General features: G+C 48.1%; 1 protein-coding gene across 4 annotated transcripts in view; it reads right to left on the bottom strand.

Moving 5' to 3' along the window:
- Window positions 1–9,868: 9,868 nt before the first annotated feature.
- Window positions 9,869–22,068, bottom strand: part of MAPRE2 (microtubule associated protein RP/EB family member 2) — a 145,924-nt gene continuing 133,724 nt past the window's right edge. For all 4 annotated transcript variants that reach the window (XM_037154462.2, XM_037154461.2, XM_037154460.2 and 1 more), the window contains 3 exons: window positions 19,617–19,756; window positions 15,057–15,215; window positions 9,869–12,867 (listed from right to left, as the gene is read on the bottom strand). In XM_037154462.2, the coding sequence (XP_037010357.1) occupies window positions 12,793–12,867; window positions 15,057–15,215; window positions 19,617–19,756 (374 nt within the window). In that variant the 3' untranslated portion in view covers window positions 9,869–12,792. The remainder of the gene's footprint in view (window positions 12,868–15,056; window positions 15,216–19,616; window positions 19,757–22,068) is intronic.

Below are 22,068 nucleotides of genomic sequence, written 5' to 3'. Positions count from 1 at the left end.
GTCCTTGAACCAAGCTTGCTCTGCTCAGTCTAGCCAGAATGTATGTTGAGAGCCAGGGATGGCAAATTTATTTCAGGATGCCCTTCCCTTATTTGCTGATCCTATATAAAGACTTGGAGTTTATATGGGTCTGCATACAGAAGGTCCCTGAATACAAAGAACTTGAATGTAAACTGGGTGACTTATGTTTTGACACTTATACCTGCTAATGATTATAAATTGTTATGTAAGTTTACTTGTGGACAAGCTAGCAAAATATACTGAATCTGGTAACATTAGTGTTCTTCTAATTAATTTACCATGGTATGACTGACATTTTAATTAGCTTCATTTATACAGGGGATGATAAGCCTTACAGTTCAACAGCAACATACAAACTTCCATATATGTGATTGTTTTTGTCAGGCACACCAAATCATTGAATAGCTTTACTTTTCTTTGGGAAGATGTTGACCTTGGGTGATGTGGGAGGAATCTCAGTGCTGTTGGAGAACACCTGCAGTTTGAACTCATCCATCCATGCTCAGATCACTCCATTGGACAGGCAAGTGGCTCAGAGTTGTAGCAGATGGGGGTTTCTGGAGCTGCAGAAGGGTTCAGGGGAAGGGCAAGGCTGGCCTGGCCCTTGGGCTGCTGAGCAGAGAGAGTAATGACCGACTCCAGGCCAAGGCTCGAGTGGGGGCCAGAAGAGAGGAAGGAGCAAGCCAGAGCAGAGAGAAAAAGTGGGCACAGGGCTATGCCATTAGACGGAGGAAGTGAGGATGCAGAGGCAGGAGGAAGACTACCAGTCCCTGGGCAGGGTGAGATGGCCCAGCTAATTAGGGAGCTCTGTGTAACCAGCTTACTTACATTGCAATGAACATGTCTTAAAGCAAATGCACTGTGCAGGAGATCCAATCACCGCATACTCTAACCTTGGATCCTTAGGGTCCCTGGGCTTGCCTGTCTGGTTGTTCTGGCTGGTTTCTAGAGAGTGAGTTCCTGAAAGTGATAGGTTATCTTTTTTTTTCAGGTTTTCTTTTCTTTTCTTTTTTTTTTTTTTAGTTAAAATTTTTTAAATTTATTTTTTTTATTGATTATGCTGTTACAGTTATTCTATTCCCCCCTTCATTCCCCTCCACCCTACCCCCCCGTCCCCACCTATACCCCCCTTTAGTTTATGACCATGTGTCTCAAGTTCTTTAGATTCTGTATTTCCCATACTATTCTTGCCCACCCATCTATTTTCTATCTACTGTCTATGCTACTTATTTTCTGTATCTTCTCCCCCCTTCTCCTCCTCCCACTCCCCTGTTGCTAACCCTCCTTGAGATCTTCATTTCTATGTTTCCACTCCTGATCTAGCTGTCCTTTTAGTTTGCTTTTGTTTTAGGTGTGGTTGTTAATAATTGTGAGTTTGCTGTCCTTTCACTGTTCATGTTTCTTTAACTTCTTTTTCTTAGATAAGTCCCTTTAACATTTCATATAATAAGGGCTTGGTGATGATGAACTCCTTGAATTTGATCTTATCTGAGAAGCACTTTACCTGTCCTTCCATTCTAAATGAAAGTTTTGCTGGATAGAGTAATCTTGGTTGTAGGTCTTTGGATTTCATGACTTGGAATACCTCTTTCCAGCCCCTTCTTGCCTGTAAGGTCTCTTTTGAGAAATGTGCGGACAGTCTGATGGGAACTCCTTTGTAGGTGACTGTCCCCTTATCTCTTGCTGCTTCTAGGATTCTCTCCTTCATTTTAATCTTGGCTAATATAATGATGATGTGCTTTGGTGTGTTCCTTCTTGGGTCCAACTTCTTTGGGACTCTCTGAGCTTCCTGGATTTCCTGGAAGTCTATTTCCTTTGCCAGATTGGGGAAATTCTCCTTTATTATTTGTTCAAATAAGTTTTCCACTGGTGGCTGTTCCTTTCCCCCTTCTGGTACCCTGTAATTTGAATGTTGGAACATTTAAAGATGTCCTGGAGGTTCCTAAGACTCTCCTCATTTCTTTGAATTCTTGCTCCTTGACTCTTTTCTGTTTGGCCATTATTTGCTTTCTTCTGGTCCACTCCATTGATTTGAGTCCCAGTTTCCTTTTCATCGCTATTGGTGTCCTGTGCAATTCCATTCATTTCAATTAGTTTCACCTTCATATGTTTGTCTAATTTGTGACTATAATCAACCAGTTCTGTGAGGATCCTGATGACCAGTGTTTTAAACTGTGCGTCTGAGAGTTTTGCTATTTCTTCATGGCTTAGATTTATAGGCTCTGGGGCTTTGAGATTTTGAGCCATTTTTGGTCTGTTTGCGCCCGTTAAGTCTGAGGAGCGGAGCCTTGGACTCCCAGGTCGCTGGGTTGTGACTCTATATGTGGGGGCGTGGTCAGAGCGGGGAAATGGCGGCCCCCTCTGCTGTTTCACACAGCTGGGTGCGGAGGAGCAGTGCCTTAGGTTGTTCACCGGGGCCGGGCCACTTAGGTCGCTGGATTATGATGCTGTATGTGGAGGCGGGGTCAGAGCAGGGAAATGGTGGCACCCTCTGCCTCCGCTTGCCACTGGGGCTGCTGGCGCTCGTCCAATCGCCCACTCCCTCGCTTGTCTATCCACACATGAATGCGTGACCACAGTCAACCTGCAGCCCTGCTCCCTCGCTGTTTCCCCTCGGTTACTCGCTGGGTCGCTCACTACGTCCAACCCTGCGCCTGGATTCCGCGCGCCTGAGTCCGTCTGACTGAGTTTTCCTGTGCAACCCCACTCTGCCAGCTGCTGGTTTTGCCCCTCTTACAGGTCAGGCTGAAGAATTTGTTGTTATCAGACTTCCGAAAAGTTCAATTTTCTGTGTTCTGGCTGTGGTTTCTGTTGCTATTATTTAGTTGTCTCTAAACTTGGTTGTGTGAGGAAGCACGGCGTCTCCACCTATGCCTCCATCTTGGCGGAAGTCCGTGATAGGTTATCTTAAGAGATACTGTGGATGTCTGAACTTGCCCTACTCTACCTTCCCTCACCAGTCAAATTCATAGTGAACCTCATGGCAGGTCTCAGGAATTGTCGTGGTTAAAGGACCATGTTGGAGAAGAGGTGGGAAACCTTGGTCCCTTTAAAATTGGTTTGAAGCTTTATGCTCTGGCAGCTCAGCTGTATTGATTCCACATTCCCTGTTATCTGCTTTTACTATTTGGCATGCCGTATGCATTTAATGCAGGCCTGGGGTTTTCTTTCTGTGTGGTCCTTTCCATAGTAGATGGGCCAGGAGCATCTTGGTGGAGCAAGTCATTAATCGGTCTTGTTTCCAGTTTTCTTCCATCAAATGATGGTCTGCCCATTTTAATTTGTAACACAAAGAAGCTATTGAAATAGAGGAATGTTTTCATGTTCTCATGTTAGAGCCAAATGAGCAAAACATTAAAGTAGTTGAAATAGTTTCCAAATCAGAAAAAGTCATATTTCTCTATAATTTTCCTCATTCTGGATCCTATTTATATATTCTGTGGAGGCTGAGTTGTGGTTGTCATAGAAATTCTTTTTTTAAAAAAATCTATTAACTCTGACATTATTATTATTTGTACTTCATAGCAAGTCAAGATCTATTCAAATTTAAACATTTCCTTTAAAATAATATCTGACCAGAATCGGTCTTTTAATCTTCACCTCATTACCCGAATTTTTTTTGACCTCCGAATTACAGGATTTCTTGGGTTCTATTTTGACGGGTCAGGAACAGTCCTGAGTGGGTGGTTTGAAGATACTCAAGTCTGTGAGTCCTGGCGCCCACTGTTTTCTTTGCTTTTCATTGGATGTTTCCACCATGGTCGTACAGAAGTGGTCCTGGCTTAAGTACTCCAAGTCTTTGCTGGATTTTGTTCCTTTTTCTCTGTCTCATCCTTTTTATTTCCTTATTTCTGCTTTTAGATTTTTGCCCATGCAGTTTTCATGTATTGTTTTGAGCCCACTACTCTACCGAAAATTTTTATTTGAAGCTGGTAGTGACCCAGTTCTTGTGAACTCCACCAGCTTCCAGAATGTATCATTTGTGCTTCCTCTGTGGCTTTGATACTGTTGACCAACCTTCCTTGACGCTGTCTCCTCTGGTTGTTTTTCCCTTACTTTTTTGTCCTTCTTTCCATCTCCCCACTCATCCGTTGGCCAAGATGCCATCCACTGAGACCTGCATTGCTCTGGTCTCTGAGTAGACCTCTCCCAACATCTCCTCGTCTCCTCTTTAATTCCTCCAAATAGCAGCCCCTTGCTCCAGGTTCTGCCTTGGACGCTGGCTCCCTTCCTTCCTGCGCCGATTCACTCTTGGGATGCCATCTGCTCCTAGAGAGGGCCACGCCTCCAATCCGTATCACTGGTTCTGACCACTGGCTCCGTGGCCATCGTCCCCAGAGATGCTGCGGGGCCTGTCCACCTCAGGACCTGCTGCCTGACACCTTCTCCCCAGGCTCCCACCTGGCTCTTCTCGACTGTCAGCTGCCTGGACTAAAAAGCCTTTCGGTCTTTGACTCTCACTTCTTTTTCATTTCCTATATCCAGTTTCACATGGATGCCTCACTTTGTTGAGGGAAGGCCTAGCTCAGGGAACTCTCCCTTTGGGGCATTTCTGTGTGTGTGTGTTATTAGTTGAGAATCATGGGACCACCAAAAGTACAATTAGTAATAATAGCTTCTATTTTATTAGCTATCTACTATGTCCAAGGTACTTTACAGACATTATGTCATTTATTCTTCGAAACAACTCTTCAAGGAAGCTTTAATGTACATGTCGAAATGAAGAAACAGGGGCTACGAAGTGATGTCATTTGTTTATGGTCACGTGTCTGGAAGTGGGCTGGCTGGGGTTTGACTCCAGGGCAGAGCATTTTCAACGTGTATTCTCGTTCTCTTCGTCATGGTTATTTGTGAAAGCATTTTGTGACCTATAAAGAGTTTTACAGAGGTAGTAAGATTTTTATTAAAATATTATCCTGTTTCTCCCACAGACTTATGTGTGGACTTAGGCTACTGAGAAGTGCAGCGCCTCCCATCTCCGGGAGACTTTGGAGGGTTGTGGGAGGGCTTCCCAGCCGGTGCTGTCATATTCCTAGTGTCCACTGAAGACTGCCCCGGCAGCAAATGGCCAAGGATAACCGAAAAAATGAAAACTAGTCTGACCCTTACACGCTTCTGGGGAAACTGGGGCCCTGCCTGTAGGTCTCCTCCCGTCTGCACAGGGAAGGGGCGGGTGGCCTCCTCCTCTGGCGTGCGTCCTGGCCAGGCTCCTCATGTCTGTGAGGACAGGGACTGGGCCTTGGTCAGCCACATTCCGCGTCTGCCCTCCAGCAGCAGCAGCGAGTGGAAGGTCACCCCTCTGTCCTGCAGTGCTGACCCGACGCCTGCTGCAATGAGCAGGGTTATAGTGCTGCCCTTGCCTCTGGGTGTCCTGTTTTATTCCAGGACAAAGCTGTAGGCGCTCTTTCCATGCACAGTTTTGGTCTCTGGGAGATTGGCTTTTACTGACCTGCACTAAGCACCATGTCGTCGGGAGTGGCCCTGATGACTGACAGGGACAGGCCTGTCGGACTGTCACTGTACTCACTGTGAGATGCTGGAGGTCAGGCTCCCTAGATCAAGTGATGATTCCCTCCCTCTCTAGAGTGCTGGCCCTGAGGACACTCGGAGGCAGTTTTCCCCCTTGGTCCTGGGAAAGTCCGCAGACCTCAGTGCACATGTGAGGGTCCCGACTGTGCTTCCGGGCCCCCCTTCCCCCGCCGCCACCTCTCCCCTGCACTCGGGTAGCTTCGCGTACGTGTAACGCACTGCTTTAACAAATACGTAAACGGCTTCGGTTTACTTTTTTTCAGCTGCAGCGTTTGGATTCGGGATGCCTCTTTCTTTAGAGTCCCTCGAGGTAATCGAGGGAGCATGACATATTTTAGGAGTAGAGAGTCACTATCGACTGTTGTTTTGCCCATGGTTAGTGCTCTGCTTTGGAAAACAAATTAGAGGAGAAAACAAAAGCATTTCCCCCTCAAACAAAAGCATTTCCCCCTCACCCCACTGACTTTTTTTTTAGTTTAGAAATTTCTTTTGGGTCTTTCTGAGTTGGTGTCAGCAGCTTTCTATTTAAAGAGTGGTTACATTTACATTTGGTAATTTACCCTCTACCTCATTTTGTGGAGCGCCAACAGTTGAACAAACACATCTTTTCTGTAAACAAGTGTGACCAGGAATACACACCCCGTCCGTGAAGCCGCAGCCAGTTCCCTCTCTGGTTCCCAGGGTTCAGTTTCTCCACAGGAGCAACGTTAATGGGCCAAACGACAAACTGCCTTCCCTGGGCCAGATCCTCGGAGCTCGAATTGTGCTGGAGCTGCGGCCTCAGCGCGGTTCTCCTGCAGCCCCTTCCCTCAGGCCGGCCTCTGCTGGCTGTCATCCCCTCCACCCAGGGCCTGGGGCCTCACCTTCCTGTCCTGGGAAGTGGGCACACGGCTCCTGGGCTGAGGACAGGATCGGGTCCCCTGCTATTTTCAAAACAGGAACAGGTTTCTTGAACGATACATGACTCTTCTTCAGACATCTTAGAAGCCCAGGGGGCTCACATTCTATGGTCCCCTGCTCAGCAGCGCTCTCTCCTTCCCTCAGTAGGAGAACGTGCAGTGGGGTTCCCACTGCAGGGGGGCACGAGGGGAGTTTCGAGGGAGCTGGAAGCTCCTTTAGGCACAGCCTTGATGGGCATGGCTGTTCAGGAGCCTGCCTTCTAGGTTTTCAAAAGCCCACACTAAGTTTGGCCCCAAAGCACCCATATTGGGCTTGGGGACACTTCTACACATAAAGTCACCCCCTTGTTTCTGGGTGGAATTCAGCATGGTCACATAAGACAATGGGAGAGACACTTCACAGCAGTCTGGAGACCAGCCGGGTAACAGTACCACAGTGAGGTGTGCTGGATTACGGCGGTCATTCATTCAGCTCGGAGTGGAATGGGGTTACTTCATGGTGTTCTGTGCTGAATGGACAGCAGTGCAGTCCATGGTACCATTTTAAACTTGAATGGAAACCGGTTACTATGAATGTTTTCAAATTAAGTATGTTCGGGGCTTCTTTTAAATACCCGGTGGCTAACACAATTGTGTGTTCTAAGTAGGGATTACCTACACTGGAAATAAAGTCTTTGCTAGAAAAAAACACCCAAAAACAGTTGGAGGTATAACATGTCTGTCGGTTTCGAACATTGTGTTCTCAGAAGAGAAAGGATTACATTTAAGTGCTTTTAGATATACTGTAAGTAGGGCAAATACAACTGTTCAAAGGAACATGTTTTTCATCCCCAAGTAAATGGTATCAAAATTTTAAAAAGAAAGGAAAGCTAGAAACCCTGAGTGTTGTGGTGATGTCTTAGGTATGACTAGTCGGCACCTCGTGTGTGATCTTAATTTCTAAACCATTCTCAAGAAAAACTGAAAGTGTTCTGGGGTAAAAGCATGTTCCTTTTCTGTCCCCCCACCCTCCTCGAAGCTCAGGTGACAGAAGGTGCCTGTTTCTCCAGGAAGGTCCCTGAACCTCTTTGAGACGGCTGATAAGGGACTAACCTTTAAAGTGATATCCTGTGGTCTTTCTCTTAAAAAAACCTTTATGCTGGTTAAAAAAAATGGTTTCCCCTTGGTAGGAGCTACATTCCATCCATATAATCAATAAATCAGGTCAGAGGAGTAGCCCAGTAGAAAGCTGTGAATTTGCATTAGATTAAAACTCAGTACATCTATGGGAACTTTTCATTACTTCTCTAGTTTCTAAAGGTTAAGGCACTAGAGCAGCCAATGTGACCAAAACATTTTAGTGAATAAGATTATGTATATATATCTTAAAACAATTTTTAAGAGGTTATATTGTACAGATAACCTTCAAGATCTAAAGAAACACCACAGTGTAAAACTATGAAGGGTATTTGCTACACAGAAGAAAATGTGTGCTTTTTAATTTCTGAAAAAACATTTAGGTACTCGGCTAGTTCCTACTGAATATTATAAATTCAAAAGTACATTATTACCTTTTAAAGACAATTTACACCCAGTCCTGACAGAATAGTTACAAAATACACAAAACCTACTTAAGAAATTAAAACTTGTTCATTTCATAAAAGATTCAGCCTTTTCTTTCAGAGGAAAAGCCATTCGACCTATTGGCTCTGGCTAGGCCTTCACTTTTCGTTACAACCCTAAACCTAATACAGGAGGTCGCAAGGCCTTACTTATTAGCAGATGCACCTTCTGCGCAAACCTCGCTTCCACTGGGCATGGGGCCCAGGTCGGAACTTGGGAAAGGCGGTCCGCCCTGGGGCGGGCCTGTGACCTGCCATCCTGGTAGCGTGTGGGGTTCTCCGGGGCTCAGTGGATGTTAAGCTTTGCCTTCCATGAGGCACGAAGGCCAGAGCTCTTCCAGTGCACTCGCTGGCCTGCCCGAGTCCCCAGTTGAGCACAGCGGGAGTTGTCAGACAGCCAGGGAGGGGCTCTGCTCTCACACTCGAGCTGTTCGGCAACACGTATTCGTGCTGGGAAGCTGGCTCAGTGAATGTTAGCGGTGGCAGTGGCTGTACTGGTCACAGTAGCTGCATGCTGGCGGTTAGGAGGGAGAATACGAAAGGTCAGAAATGAAGCCGTGTGTTTAATTTTAGAGAACTGTCATTTTATAACCCAGATTTCGTGGAATTATATTAATTCCAGTCACGGCCTACCCATAAGGCACCAGGGACACGTACTATTGTAAGAGATGATCCCGGATTTAATGAAATGAAGCAAGCATGTCATTTTACCACGTCCGAACCACCAGTGACGTGTTTACTAGAGTCCACCAGTGTGCCTCTTACGTGAGGTGATTCGCACGTGTTCCTGACTGTGCACAAATGTCTAACTGGAAGACCGGTCTGTGTTCAAAACCCTGGTTGGTGAACTCAGTGGAAATGTGTACTTTGAGTGCAGCATTTCACTCCCAGGTAGTGGCGCAGACTTCCGCACAAGTGTGCCCTGTGGGGAGGTGAGTGTAGCTGCAGAAGAGTGGTAGCTCCTTCGTATTCTGTTATTTTCCCACTTCTCTGCCCATGAAAGAAGAGGGCCTGAAGACAGGGCAGAAACAAAACTGGCCTCTAGGTGGTGCTAAAAGCAGTTTCAGGAAGTCGGGCACCCTCAGGCTGACCAGGTACCGGCTGAACCTGTGACCTGACGGACTGTTCACCTGCTCTGCATCTCTACAGGTGGCTCGCCGGGCCAATCCTAGCATATTCCTCCCCTCCCTCCTGCCCTCACGTATTCCTCTGCCTTGAAAAAACTTCCAAGCTGGTAAAAAAAAAAAATAGTTCCATTAGCAGGAGGTCACACTTCATCTGTGTAAAAGCAATGTAAGAGGCTGGAAGAGAGTGTGCTAAAAGCAAGCTGTGTATTTGGGTCAGATTAAAACTCTGAATACGTAATGGGAATTTTTAGGTTTTATATTCTATTTATGTCTATAAATCATTCCACTTATAGTCAACAAACCAGAGGAGGGAGACACTTGATCAAAGGGCTTCTGCCAATCACAGGTTGTTCTGCTGCAGAGCTCCACTCCGACCCGTCCGCCTGCAGCCCCTCCACCCGCCTGCGTCGTCCGTCCAGTGGAGAGGCTGGGCCTGCAGGAGCTCGGCTCAGCTCTGAGGTGGAACCTTTCCTGAGGGGATGGTTTCTCTGTTTGTTTTTGGTAAAGTTTTTTAGAAGGCATTATAGCTGCTGCATTTGATATCAAATACTAATCTGTAATTCCAGTTAACACGTTTGTTATCAGTAAAAACAAAGACCGCTCTCCCCATGTAATTGTAACAAAATGTGGATTCACACAGACAGCCATGTGTACATGCTCACTCAAAAGGAAACCTACGGATGCAAGCCGGTTTTAACATATACCTTTTTTTTATTAAATATGTAAAAAGATAACCGCAAGTCAAGTTATTCACATATTCAGAGACAAAAAGCTATTCTACCATGCGACAACTGGTGGGTAATGTAAAACGAATGTGATACATCTGAATAAGACCTTTTCATCTATGTCATTACTTATCTATATTTATAATTAACAATACATATGTTTACATTCCTTTCAGTTTACAAGTAATATATAACAAAAGCTTTATGGTGTACTATTTAGTAAAAGTAATTTGAATGCATATTCAACCTTAACGGAATAGTGGAGATAGGTACTCACCAGGGAAGGGAGTTAGTCTTGGTTCCCTCCTGGAGTTTACTTCTCTCAGGTCAGCAGGGTGTTTGCCTTTTCTCTTTCTGCTTTTCTGCTTAGCAGACAGGCTCTCTCTGCCCCTGCTTCCATCACTTCCTATCTGACACGAGCCGTGGGCACCATGACCGCCACAGCAGGTGTGAGGGGAGGCTACGAGTGAAGTCGGCTTCTGACGGGGGGGAGCAGGGCACACCTGAAGGTCGCTTCTCGGACCGGCATGACGGTGCATGACCAGGCCGTGGAGGAAGGCGAGCCCTGGGTGCCGAGATGGGGGGATGAGGGGGTACCGCCATTGGGGAGAAAGGAGCAGGTCTGGCGAGTGACACAGGCCTGCACAGAAGCTGGGGTGCTGTTACATGTTCCCCAAGGTCTCAGAGCTGTCCCGTGTGAAGCAACAAAGTGGCAGATGTTTCAGACAGGGACAGGAAGTGGCATCTATAGCTCTTCTCTGAACAAACGAATAGTGGGCTCCAAGACTCTGGGTAGGAGAATGAAGTATGATGACTGGGGGAAAGTTAGCTTTGCAAATTATCTGGCTGGTATCTTTATAGCTGACAAGGCTGGGGGTTTAGGGAGCAGCGGAGTGGGTGGGTGTCAGTGGTGAGGTGAGGCTTCTGTAATTATATAGTGACCCTGAGCACCCAGCACTGGGTTTTCCTCAGCTGGCTGGGGCTGGCACGGAACTTGAGTAGGACCCTCGACGTACAGTCTTTATGGTGCCTCCTTACAAAAGCTGTTTAGAACAAGGAAGCTCAGTGAGTGCAAGAGGCTTGGGGGGAACACGCCGCTCAGCAGGATGCTGCGTACAGCACAACCGCCACCTGTAACCAGGGGCAGGGGAGGTCACTGCCGAGAGGGGGCTTCCGGCCAGAGAGAAGGGAGCTGCTGCTGCAGCTCAGAGCGAGCAGGAGAGAGAGGGAAGGAAAACCAACTCCACGGAAGAGCCATCCAATCCTGCCCAGTGTGTTGTAATCACCTCAGAGTGCAAGCCATCTTTTTCACATGCAACTCAATAAATACCACTTTGCAGCAAAATATTTATTTTGAGAAGACTTCTTTTGGTGGAAAGCTTCAGTGTGAGGATTTAGAATTAGTATTTCATCAATTAATAAAGAGATGTCAAAGCTTTATGATACATAATTCAGAAATTTATTTTAAGCTTTTCAGTTAAGAGGGAAGTGGGGTGGGCACACTTCTTTGTTTTTGTTGCACCTACTAAGTCAAATAAGAAGTTGAAGTGAATCTAAAGTCAGAAACGAAGTGAAATGATGCTCTGGGAAGGGATACCATCCGTTACGGGGCGGGGGGGGGTTGAAGAATAAAGAAGGAAAGATTTGGAAAGATACTAAGCAAATGTGCAAATCTTATTTAAGAAAAAAAAAAAAGGAATGCTTTTAATTCATCCACGTATCCTTGGTTTATGAACTGCCACGGCTTAGCAAAGGTCAATGACAAGGAGGGTCGTGTACTGAAGAGGGGAAATGCTCCATTCCAGGAGGTACTCGGGGTCATAGAATATGCTGTGCTGTCATTCCAGTGTCAACACTAGACCTCAGAATCATGACGCCTCCTTGGAACCGGCCTCCTCCGGCTCATCAGGCTGTCCCTCCCAGCAGGTGTGCAGCGCCGTGCGGACCCTGCCCCTCAGCTGCGCACCCTGCAATCATTCTAGTTGGAGCCGCCCAGAGTGCTGACCGGACTGGCGCTGAAACCCACCCTGGAGGCAGGGGCACCTGGACCTATGCAGACCCCTCTGGACTGCAGGTAACTGATGACGGCTTCTTGGGGAGAGGGGCTGCCCACCAAAGAGGACCCTGAGAAAGAAAACAGCATGAGAACCTGGCTGCGGGTCGGGGGGCAAGCAGTTAGAGGGCCGAGTTGAGATAGTTTTTGAAGACATTCACTCAAGGAAAATGCCAACAGCACACTGTGTGGCTGTCTGACATGCTGATGCGTGAACACTGCTGGGCCCTGACGCCCTAGTTTTGATGCCTTTCTTTGTTTCCCTTTAAGCTGTGAGTACAGGCAGAAACTGACTCTGTGTTTTCCCCTATAAAACAAGTCGCTGTCATTATGGCTTTCATATCAAGTATCTCTCTCCCTTTGTTCCAATTTATTATTTTACCAAATTTATGTTCAAAAGGTTAGACTTGCAAACATCAAAGCACCACAAATGTATGTGACATCTAGTGACACTGGGTTGAGAAATGCCAATATAAATACCATGTATCAAATTACCATTGTTTCACACCAGGATTAAAAAGGGGGTGGTGGGGTGGGGAGAGTTGCTCTGGAAAGAAATGAAAAGAGCAGAACCAATTTCACGCAGCCAAGTGGTGAAGTTGAAGGTATGTGACCCCATGATCTCTCAGGTAGGCCACCCAAAGGCCGACTGCTATGTGTCTTGGCAAAGGAAATGGGACCGAGTGCAGCGGCTGGCGTGTGTTTGCAACAGTGCGTTGATGTTACCGGCAGACTGGGAACAACTGGTTTCTGTTGAGCTTGAGGCCACACGTGTTCCAATTCTCCAGAAGAACAGTTCCCACGTAAAATGGAAGTGTCAAGAGCTGCCAGGGCGGGTCAGTACTCTTCTTGCTGCTGGGGCTGCTGTTCGTGCACTTGTTCCTCGGCTTCGGGCTCTTCTGGGTGGCCCTCCTGCAGGGCAGGGGACACGCGTTAGCTGAGACAGTTCGCTGTGTGGAGGCCCTGAGGCGCCCTAGGCCCGTCATCCCTGCACAGCACAGCGTCTCCAGACTGTGGAGAACACGGGCTTAGGAACCACTCCACGCAGGGGCCGCCTTACTCTCCGGAGCCCACACACTCCCCGGTGTCCGGGACGGCATCCATCGCTTCCCCGCCCCATCAGAAGACAGATCATCCCAGGCACAGTCAGCAGGCTTTACGTGCCAAACTTTTCCTTCTGTTTTGGAAAGAAATCTTCACAGAACCTACTACACATTTTCCTACCTTCGCTAAAAGAGAAAACCAAACGCAGCAACTAAAGAGCATCACAAGACCCACAAGTGAATCTGCTGGGACCCGGCAGAGCCCCGGGCCCCCAAGGGGGGTTGCCCTCACACCACCTGCCCGCGGCGTGGAGCTTCCCGCCTGCTGCCATTCTTCCCACCTGGTGGCACGCCTGCTAGAAGCGGCCCCCTGTCATAACTTGTTACTCATCTGGGACAGGCTCAGGTGTGAGAGAGAGAAGGCAAGGAGAGGATGCCAAGTGTCTCAGGAAAAGACTGCTAAACCCACTATTCAGTCTTCATGACTGATGATGCTTTAAAGTACCACTGCTGCCCAGGTGTCTGCCCTCGTTGCCTACACAGAGAGAAGGGCTTTCTGAATCCAGACGGCAGCAAGTTGTGGGGTGTTGATACGGGGGGCTGGTGATGAGAAGTTCACTGCGGTCATCCGGGCAGACCTCCGTGAAGGCAGCCCAGGAGCCAAGAGCTCTCGTCTAAGGCCATCCCTGCCTGCCAGTAGTTAGGAATTCAGTGGCCCATGTCAAGGCTCAACGTTAGAATCAGGCTTTTCCTTCTGCTGGGCAGGCAGGGTGCCTCAGTCCCCGGTAACTGGTACCAGCATGGTCACGGACAGACAGCAGCCGCGCCCTCAGACTCACAGAGCTGCCTGCACCTCACTGCCTTTCACGTTGGACACGCTTGTGAAAGGAATAACCACAAGTCACCTGGAGCTCGACAGACTACAAAGCACTCTGTACACACAGGCCGCGGTGCCCGCTCCACTCGGGCTGGTGCAGACGTTGCGAAGCAGCCCGTGGCTTCTCCCAGCGGAGCCGAGCACACCGGGCGCCGGCTCTGGGCCCACTGTCTCAGGGCTTCCCGATCTACAGTCTGAGACGATAACCAAGACAGAAGTTTAAAAAGAACGTCTGGGGAAACTGAAAAAAAAGTGGTGGGACATCCCCAAACCCCAGACAGTTTCTTATAGTTCAGGAAAATCTGTATCTAGGATTTTAATCTTGCATGGGGTAAACATGTGGCTGGTATCAGCTGGAGTAAGACATAAAGTAAACTCGCCAGTGGCTTGTTCCATTCCGTGGAAATACCAACGCACATGCAACTCAACCGCAGAGCCCTCAGAGCATCCGCAGGCCTCCGGGACACGCAGGCGCAACCCTTCCTCCCCAGCCGCCCTCCTGCCTTCTACAGTGCGGCAGGTGCCTGCCACGGGAAGTGAGGTGTCTCAGGCTCCCACTCCTGCTGCCGGCAGACTTGGGGCGACCTGCCTCAGTCTCTGTGCTTTAACCCCTTGCTTTTCTTGTGCCTCCACTGAGCCTCACATCTGCATCTCCTCCTGCGCACTTGCTCCTGGCGGGCAGGCCCTCCCCACAGAGCAGGCTTTCCAGAAGAACTCTGCAACACAGGGGTGCCCCACAGAGCTGGTCTGCACTGGCAGTAAGTAACCAAGACAACCAGCTATGAAATAAAAACAGACCACTGAGAGACTCGTGCAGATGAAAACAGCACCTGGATCAATTCCTCTTTTAACTGCACTCCCTCCGATCCTGTGTGAAGACTGAACCCTTACACACACTCTTACTGTTCCTCTGCTCGGACTACTGAAAATCACTGGAGATGTGGCTGCATCAGCCTCTTTTTCTGCATCCCCCACCCCACCCCTTCCCAGACTGATTTATGGTGTGTGTCCCAGGGACATGTGGCCATTGGATCGTGATGACAATGCTGCTCCTTCCACTGAGAATCTCAAAGGCCCTGGCTGAGTTGTCACTCTCACTGAGGTCACAGGGCAGTGTCCTAGGGCACACGGGTCATGGCACTGTGACCGAGAGAGTCACGTTGAGGGCTCCTCACACTTACGTGTTCGTCTGAGGCATAGAGGACTTCCATGAGTCGCTGCACGAGGTCATCGTTTTCCTGCCCCTGCTCTTGGCAGAGCAGCTCAATCTCTCTCAACTTTCCGAAGTAGAAATCCCTTTCCTTCTCCACGCCCTCGAGGGCAAGTTTTAATGAATGTACCTGCAAGGGGGTGAGGGGGGAGAAAACCCCCCAGATACAGTATAAGAAACAAGCAACCAACTATGCCGGTGCAGAAAGACCCAAACATGAAAAGACAGACATGCAAAATGTAACCGATGTGCAAGTGCCAGGGAGCAACAAGGGGCTGTTGTTTGGACCCGGAGCCTGGGCCAGACGTCCAGCCGCAGCAGCACACTAGTCATTCCCCTCAGCCGACTGCGTGTTTACTAACCAGGGTCAGAGGGAACGTTCTGCTGGATGCCGTGCATCCGGGCTGAGTAAGCTTCCCTCTTCTGCTAACAGGGGCCAGACACATCTTCCTCCTGGCCTGCCCGTCCTCCGAGGGGAGGGGAGCTGGCGGCCGGAGAGGAGAGAGGCTGTCCCTGTGGTTACTTCAGATGTGTTTTGAGGACGCTTCTGGCTCCACATCACCTGCACTGAGTCACCCTTAGTTTTGGATCCCTTCAGAGACGTTGCTGAGCCAAACTGGACACGTGCTCTCTGCTGGGAAACTGGATCCTGACGACACAAGGAAAATGGGGGGAGACGGAAAGCCTGGCTGAGCAGCCCTTGGTTTCTCCAGGTCTGGCTCTGGGGGAGATTCTCACTGGAAAGGTGGGAAGAGGTGGAAGCTCCACTCCCGCAGCAAAGTAGCCCTCTGCCCCGGTCCTGGCCTGGGCTGCAGGTTCGAGGGCCTTCCTGAGCTGCACGGCCTCTCTCTGTGGTTATAGACACAGTGCAGTGGAGGGAGGGAGGGGACAGTGAGGCAGAGCCTGACAGCACCGTCACCTGGGCCAAAGGGCACTGAAGGGGGTAGAAACATCCGGGCTCGGCTCCCAGGCAGCGACATGCAGGCCTCAGCAATCACCCGTTCCTGCTGAGACTCCTGCAATTTTTCTCTTACCCTTCATGCACTTTATGCAGAGACTATTCTTTAGAAGGTAAATTAAGTCTTTCATGGCCCTCTGCAAGTGAAATCTTTTTCAGTATATGAAAAAATACCCTATAACAGAATTTCCAAGAATTACTTTGGGGGTGGAAATTTTCTTCTTTTCCTAGTAACCGTGGGCCTTTGTACCTGTGCATCAGCCTGGAATCAGCACTGAGCACAGGCAGAATGCATCCACTCTCGCACCCCTGGCAGACCTGCGCCCGTCCCGTAAGACGCAGGGGCACGGAGTTCCCCTCACTGACGCCCACAGAGCTGCTTGCTGAGTAAGTAGCAGTGTGTCTGTTTGCTAATGTTTAACTCTGATTTCTCATAATACTATTGCCTGGATATTGGTAAAAACTGAAGGCAACCAGAAGCCTCAATTCCAGGAAAAAGAAATCTGCCTTTATTCTAGAAATCCTTTCTTGCTTCCACACAAAACACTCCCTCCCAGGGCTCGGCCACAGAAGCCAGGCGAGGCCTGCAGTGGTGCCAGCAGGCAGATCTGAAGAAGTTTAGGTGTTTGCCTGCTCCCCCTCCACAGGCAGGAAGGGTCTCAGAATAGGTGTGAATGTAAATGAGGTCTGTCTGTCTCTCGAGTGTGCTTCAGCTGCAGGATGAGCAAAGAGCTGAGGCTTTTTTAGAGACCCAGCCCAAGCTAGCCTTTGGTGGTATTCCAGACGCATTAGGTAATAGATGCGCAGCTATAAACATTCCCTAGTAAAAACCAACAGGAGCTAAATTATATGATGAAAGATCAATTGGCAACTGAAGTCCGTGCTCACAGTCCCACTCACAAAGCCTGGTGCCTCTCTGCCCTCTCACCTGTCACAGCGGAAGCCTCTGTGGTAGAAGGGATGTTGGGGAGGGGGCCTCGAGAAAGTCAAGGGGAGAGAGAGAAGGAAAAGCGCTTTTCCCACAGCAGCGCACTCACTGCAGGACCAAGTCCCCTGAACACAGCAGGGACTCCACCCCACGGCCTGTTTGCTAGCTCATTCTCCAGAAACAGTCCCTGCTTACTCTAGTGATGCCTTTTGATTTATTTCTATCAGTGGAATTGTCTACCACAGTGGTACTTTATAGTATGCCATGGGAGACTGCCTGAATGAAGGCACAGGGCCCAGTCAATGCGAATTCTTAAAGCTGATGGCACTTGTCACTTTCTCTCTTACTACCGTAATTCACTCCTCAGTCTGGGCATTTTCACTCCACCATTCCTTGCCCTGGTGTCCTCACTTCTCACAAGGGATGCCTGTGTGGCTCCCCACCAGTTCCAGGGGGCACCCTGCAGGCTTCAAGGACAGAATGTGGAGGGGACGGTAACAGCTAACCACAGAAATGCCCAGAGAAAGAGCTCACTGAGTAGTTGTTGAAAGAAGCCTTGAAATTAACGTGTGTATGACCTTGGCGTGGGGGGGGGGGTGTGTCACAGGCACACTCCTCCTCTGACTGAATGAGTCAGGGGGCAGGCACAGGAGTGAATCCTTTTGAAAGTAAGGAAAGAGTTACGGCAAGGAGGAGGGAGACCACTGGGGTGTTCCTCTCCTTTCTCACTGCCTTCTCCAGAGTGGCATTTTCGATGGCAGGACGAGGCCTGGGTCCCCTGAGGATGTGGGGCTCTTTGACCAGAGGGCAGTGGGGCAGGAAGGAGGAGGGGTTTCCGTGTGGTCACACTTTGAGTTGGAGGGCTGGGAACCTGGCTGTGGTGGAGGATGAGATAGTCAAGATATTAAAAGAATGGGAGTTCCTAAGGATAAAAGAGCTGTAAATCTACAGTATTACAGCCCCACGCCCCAAGCTCTGTGTGTCTAACCCCATTTGCCTGCAGCCGAAGCCTCGCTGTGGCTGTCAGAACTGCTTTTCATCCCAGAATGAGGTGCATTATTGGAGATTCACTATGGGCCAAACTGGGACTCAGCAGGTAAGGCGAACGTTCTGCAGTTTCTAAGTCCTGTCCAAAGATGACTTGCAGTTTAGCCTTTTTCATCAAAGTGATCAGAATTGTAAAGGAACACCCTAGTAGTTAAGCAACTGCCTGCTTTTAAACTAGGTTCGTGTTTGCAGATATACAATTACCTCAAAAACAATTTCCAGACTCTTGCTGGCTCATCAAGGATTAGATTAATGACTGGGAATGTCCCAGCTACCTGCTGGGAACAGCCTGAGGACCTCCAATAAAGGCTCCTCTCCCAGTGGTGGGAGGAGCCAGAATGAAAGACCCTCCTTCTAACTTCGGTGTGGGGTACAAGGCTTTTGCAGCAGGCCCTTCCCTACCAATTATGTTTTCACTTTTAAACTGTTTAACACCCAGACTCAAGAGAGCTCCCAATTTCCTGATCTCAGCTTAGGCCTAGCGACCATTTAAACGTTTGTCTGAATATGGGAAAAATATTTTATTTGAAATAAAGTTCTAACCCCTACCTTACAGGAAAAAAAAATCTACCTATAGTTTTTGTTTGACTTAATATAGGCAAAATTAACAATTGTTAGCTAGAAAGCATAGCTAAGCTTCGTTAGAAAAAATTTCAAAGGCAATACAGCTAGATTTACAGTAATCACGAGGAATATTACTGAATTTTGCTCTGTATAACACCTACTTTTATTGCCCAAATCTTTGAGGTAAAAATTAAGGATGCACATTAGGCATGGGTGGTACTAATTCCGTATCTATATACATGTCATTAACTCTTAAAATTTCTTGTAGGATGACATATTAAAAGATAAATGCTAAAATTCCTTTGTAATACAAAAGCCGAGTATCTAAATATAAATAAATAAGTTAAAATGAAAGTTTTTTTTCCCCTGTAAGTTTGGGCAAAAAATGTGTGTGTGCATTACACAGCAAAATACGGTAGACAGAAAGCAAGTTCCCCTCAGACACTGTGGACCTTCTGATCCCCCCGGTACTGGGCGCAGGCTCTTGTGGGAAGTGTTAGGGCTTTTGCTTTCGATAGCCTCGTCACCTACCCTGCACAACTGCTGTCTGAGAATCCTATGAGGGGCGGGAGGGTCTCTTTCTTGCTACCATTATGTGATTAGCATCAAGCCCAGGCTGTCAGAAAGAACAAGCCTAATAACTGAAGAAAAGGAGGGAGGAAGGGAGACTAAGCTAAAGCCTTTAACACCGTCTAGACTCGCCAGAAGTGGACAGACAGGCCAGGGTCCAGACTGGAGTTCACTAAAGGCACTCAGGTGTGGGGAGGGGAGGCTGGCCTGCAAGCCTGCATTTACCTGGGGCTGAGTCATTTGTCTTTCTGTCTTAATGTAGCTTTGAGATTTGTGACAAACATCTTCATTCATAATGAGCCACTGACTTTACCTGCTTGAACAATTCCTTATACTCGTACTTGCTTGCAGCCACTGATTCTGCTTTGCCTTCTCCCCCCACCAATTATTCCAGGCCTCCGTGGTGTGCTCCTTCTCCCCTCACCTGTCACTGCTCCAGACACAAGGGTGGGGTGAGGAGTTACCTGTTCATTAAGCTGTATGACCTGTGTTTCCAAATCTTTATCAGATTTGGATGCTGAACTGCTGGATGAAGCCCTTTTGGCAGATGAGGGACGAGAAGGTGTGGATCCTGGTTTAGCTGCTGGGCTTGATTTAGCTGCACCTGAAAGTAGGCAGGATAAACTGTAAATAATGGCAACATTAGAAATGCTGTTTAGACACAGAGCAAATCGAGGGTGCGGAAGGGGTCTGCTAAAGTGTATGAGAGAGACCGCCAGTGGTCCCTTCCCATCACAGAAGGGAAGTACATGCAGGCAGAGCACATGATAAAATGCTGGTGTCGTTGTGGGAAATTTACTTAACCTCTCTGGGCAGTTTTTTTCCCCTTCAAGTAACATGAGATGAATGCAGTTGTCCTTTCTCCCTCCAGAGAGAGAAGAGTAACAGGCACAAAGGGATTTTAAGTTTTTTCTAAAAGGAAAGGTTTTTAGGTCAGCTTAAAGCAGCACCATAGTTGAATTTCTAATGGACAAGAATAAAACACCTCATATTAGATTAATACTTTAGAAGAAATGTTAATACAAATACATGTTTTTTATTTTTAAATATATTTCCTGGCTTTAGTCGCTGAAAGAGCCTGGGAACCACATCTCCGTAGCTGTGAGCACTCCGGGTGCCCAGGTCCTGGCTTCTACACCTCATCCTGCAATAAAAGGGTTACTTGAGAAACGGCTGACTCCAGGGGTGGGGCAGGGAAAGTGCAAGGTCAGCCTGGAACACTGTGTGTGAAAGCAAGGGTGTGCCTAAGGATTGGTGTCAAAGGACACAGGGCCAGGTTGAAGGGGCGCCCCACTAGCCACACCTGGGACAGCTTGCACACCAAAAAGAAAAAAGGCTGTAATGTAGTGTGAGGCACTGATTAAAAGTCTAGTCCGTAATTACTGGGGGGGGGGGGGGCAGAAAGGACAGATATAAAGATCTCTATAGAACACTGATAGTAGAAGAAAGGTTAGAACTAGAAAAACCATAATTCTATAACACTCTGACTTGGGAAGGTTTACTGATGGACCCTCCAACATTGAGATGTTTCTGGGAACTAATAAATTCTTGTGTCAAGGTATTACCCTAGAAGTTGCTTATTATAAAGGGAAAAAGATACTCGTTTACAATGGGGGAGATCTGGGGATGAGCACCCAAACCTAGTGATTCAACAGCATTGCTAATAATGCTGTGCTTTTTTTTTTGAAGTCACTGATTTCAGATAAGACCTCACCTACCTGGAGCTTGGCTCATGATAAACTCTCTCGGTATCTAGGACATGGCACAGCCACAGGAACTGACCTCAGCAGCCAGAGCAGAAGGGACAAGGTATATACAGTGAAGCTGACGCACTTCACAGATGAAGAAATTCAGGGTCATTCTTGGGGGCCTACCCATTCCGTCTTAATTCCGAACATGGTTCTGACCAGGTGGCATCTCAGTCTGGTGGAGCTGCCCCCCCCCCCCCACCGGGTGCTCCCAGTGGCCCAGCTCTCCACTGCCCCACCCCCAACTCTGCTTCCCCTAGAAGGCTCTTGGAGGAAAGAAACACGTCCCGTCCAGCTCTGCATCACCGGTGCTGACCACAGTGGTCAGCTGAACATGTATTTGTTGAAGGAACAACTGTCTGATTAAGTACATGAGCAAATAAATAAAACCTTGGTTAGATGGTTTACAACTTCGCAGTTTATCAGAACCCACAAATTAGAAAGAGGCAGGTATTATAAAGGCTAAGCATGCTGACAGCAGTGCTCAAATTTCAAACACCCTTAATTACAATGTAGGAAACAGGGAGGCTGTAAAGTATAGATTTGTATGTCTGCATGGTGCCGGGAGTCATTAGTTAGAGCAGCAAAGTCACACATACCCTCCAGGAGCGTCGACGGCATCCTACCCTGATGTATTTTAAACTAAGAATGATTAAATTGGGAGTGACTTAAAACAGTTTCGAGTATTCAGAGGGTAACTAACTGTTCAGTGGAGAGAGCACCTGTCTCACCCATGCGCGAGAACATTCCTGAGGATTCTAGAGAAGCGCTGTTCCGCTTGTGATTCACGTATTGGGGTCCTCTGTCTCTATAGACGGCCATGGAAAATGCTTCTGGAGCCCTGTGTCCAGGCCCACGGGCCAGGCTCTCCAAGTAAAGGGCAAGCCAACCGGAAGGAAAACAGTGTGGAGCGTGGCGGGAGAGGCAGGGTGAGAACATGCTGACCTGGCAAACAGCCTTCTCCCTGGGGAGCCGCCAGCCTGCCTAGCTGGAGAAGCTGCTTTTGAAAAATCAAGTTATTTCATATTGCTACTTTTTATAAGCTATATGTCATACTTTAATATAAAGAATGCCGCATAGAAAGAAAGCAGATCAAAGACTGTCTATGATCAACATGTCTCATTTACTGAAGATATACTAATGAAGTGCTGCGAGCCGTGCCATGGAC

The sequence above is a fragment of the Artibeus jamaicensis genome, unplaced genomic scaffold, assembly GCF_021234435.1.
Source record: "Artibeus jamaicensis isolate MK-2021 breed Jamaican fruit bat unplaced genomic scaffold, CSHL_Jam_final contig_354, whole genome shotgun sequence".
Lineage (NCBI taxonomy): Eukaryota > Metazoa > Chordata > Mammalia > Chiroptera > Phyllostomidae > Artibeus > Artibeus jamaicensis.
Note: the sequence above shows the minus strand (reverse complement) of the source record. Positions and strands in the feature narration are given on the sequence as shown.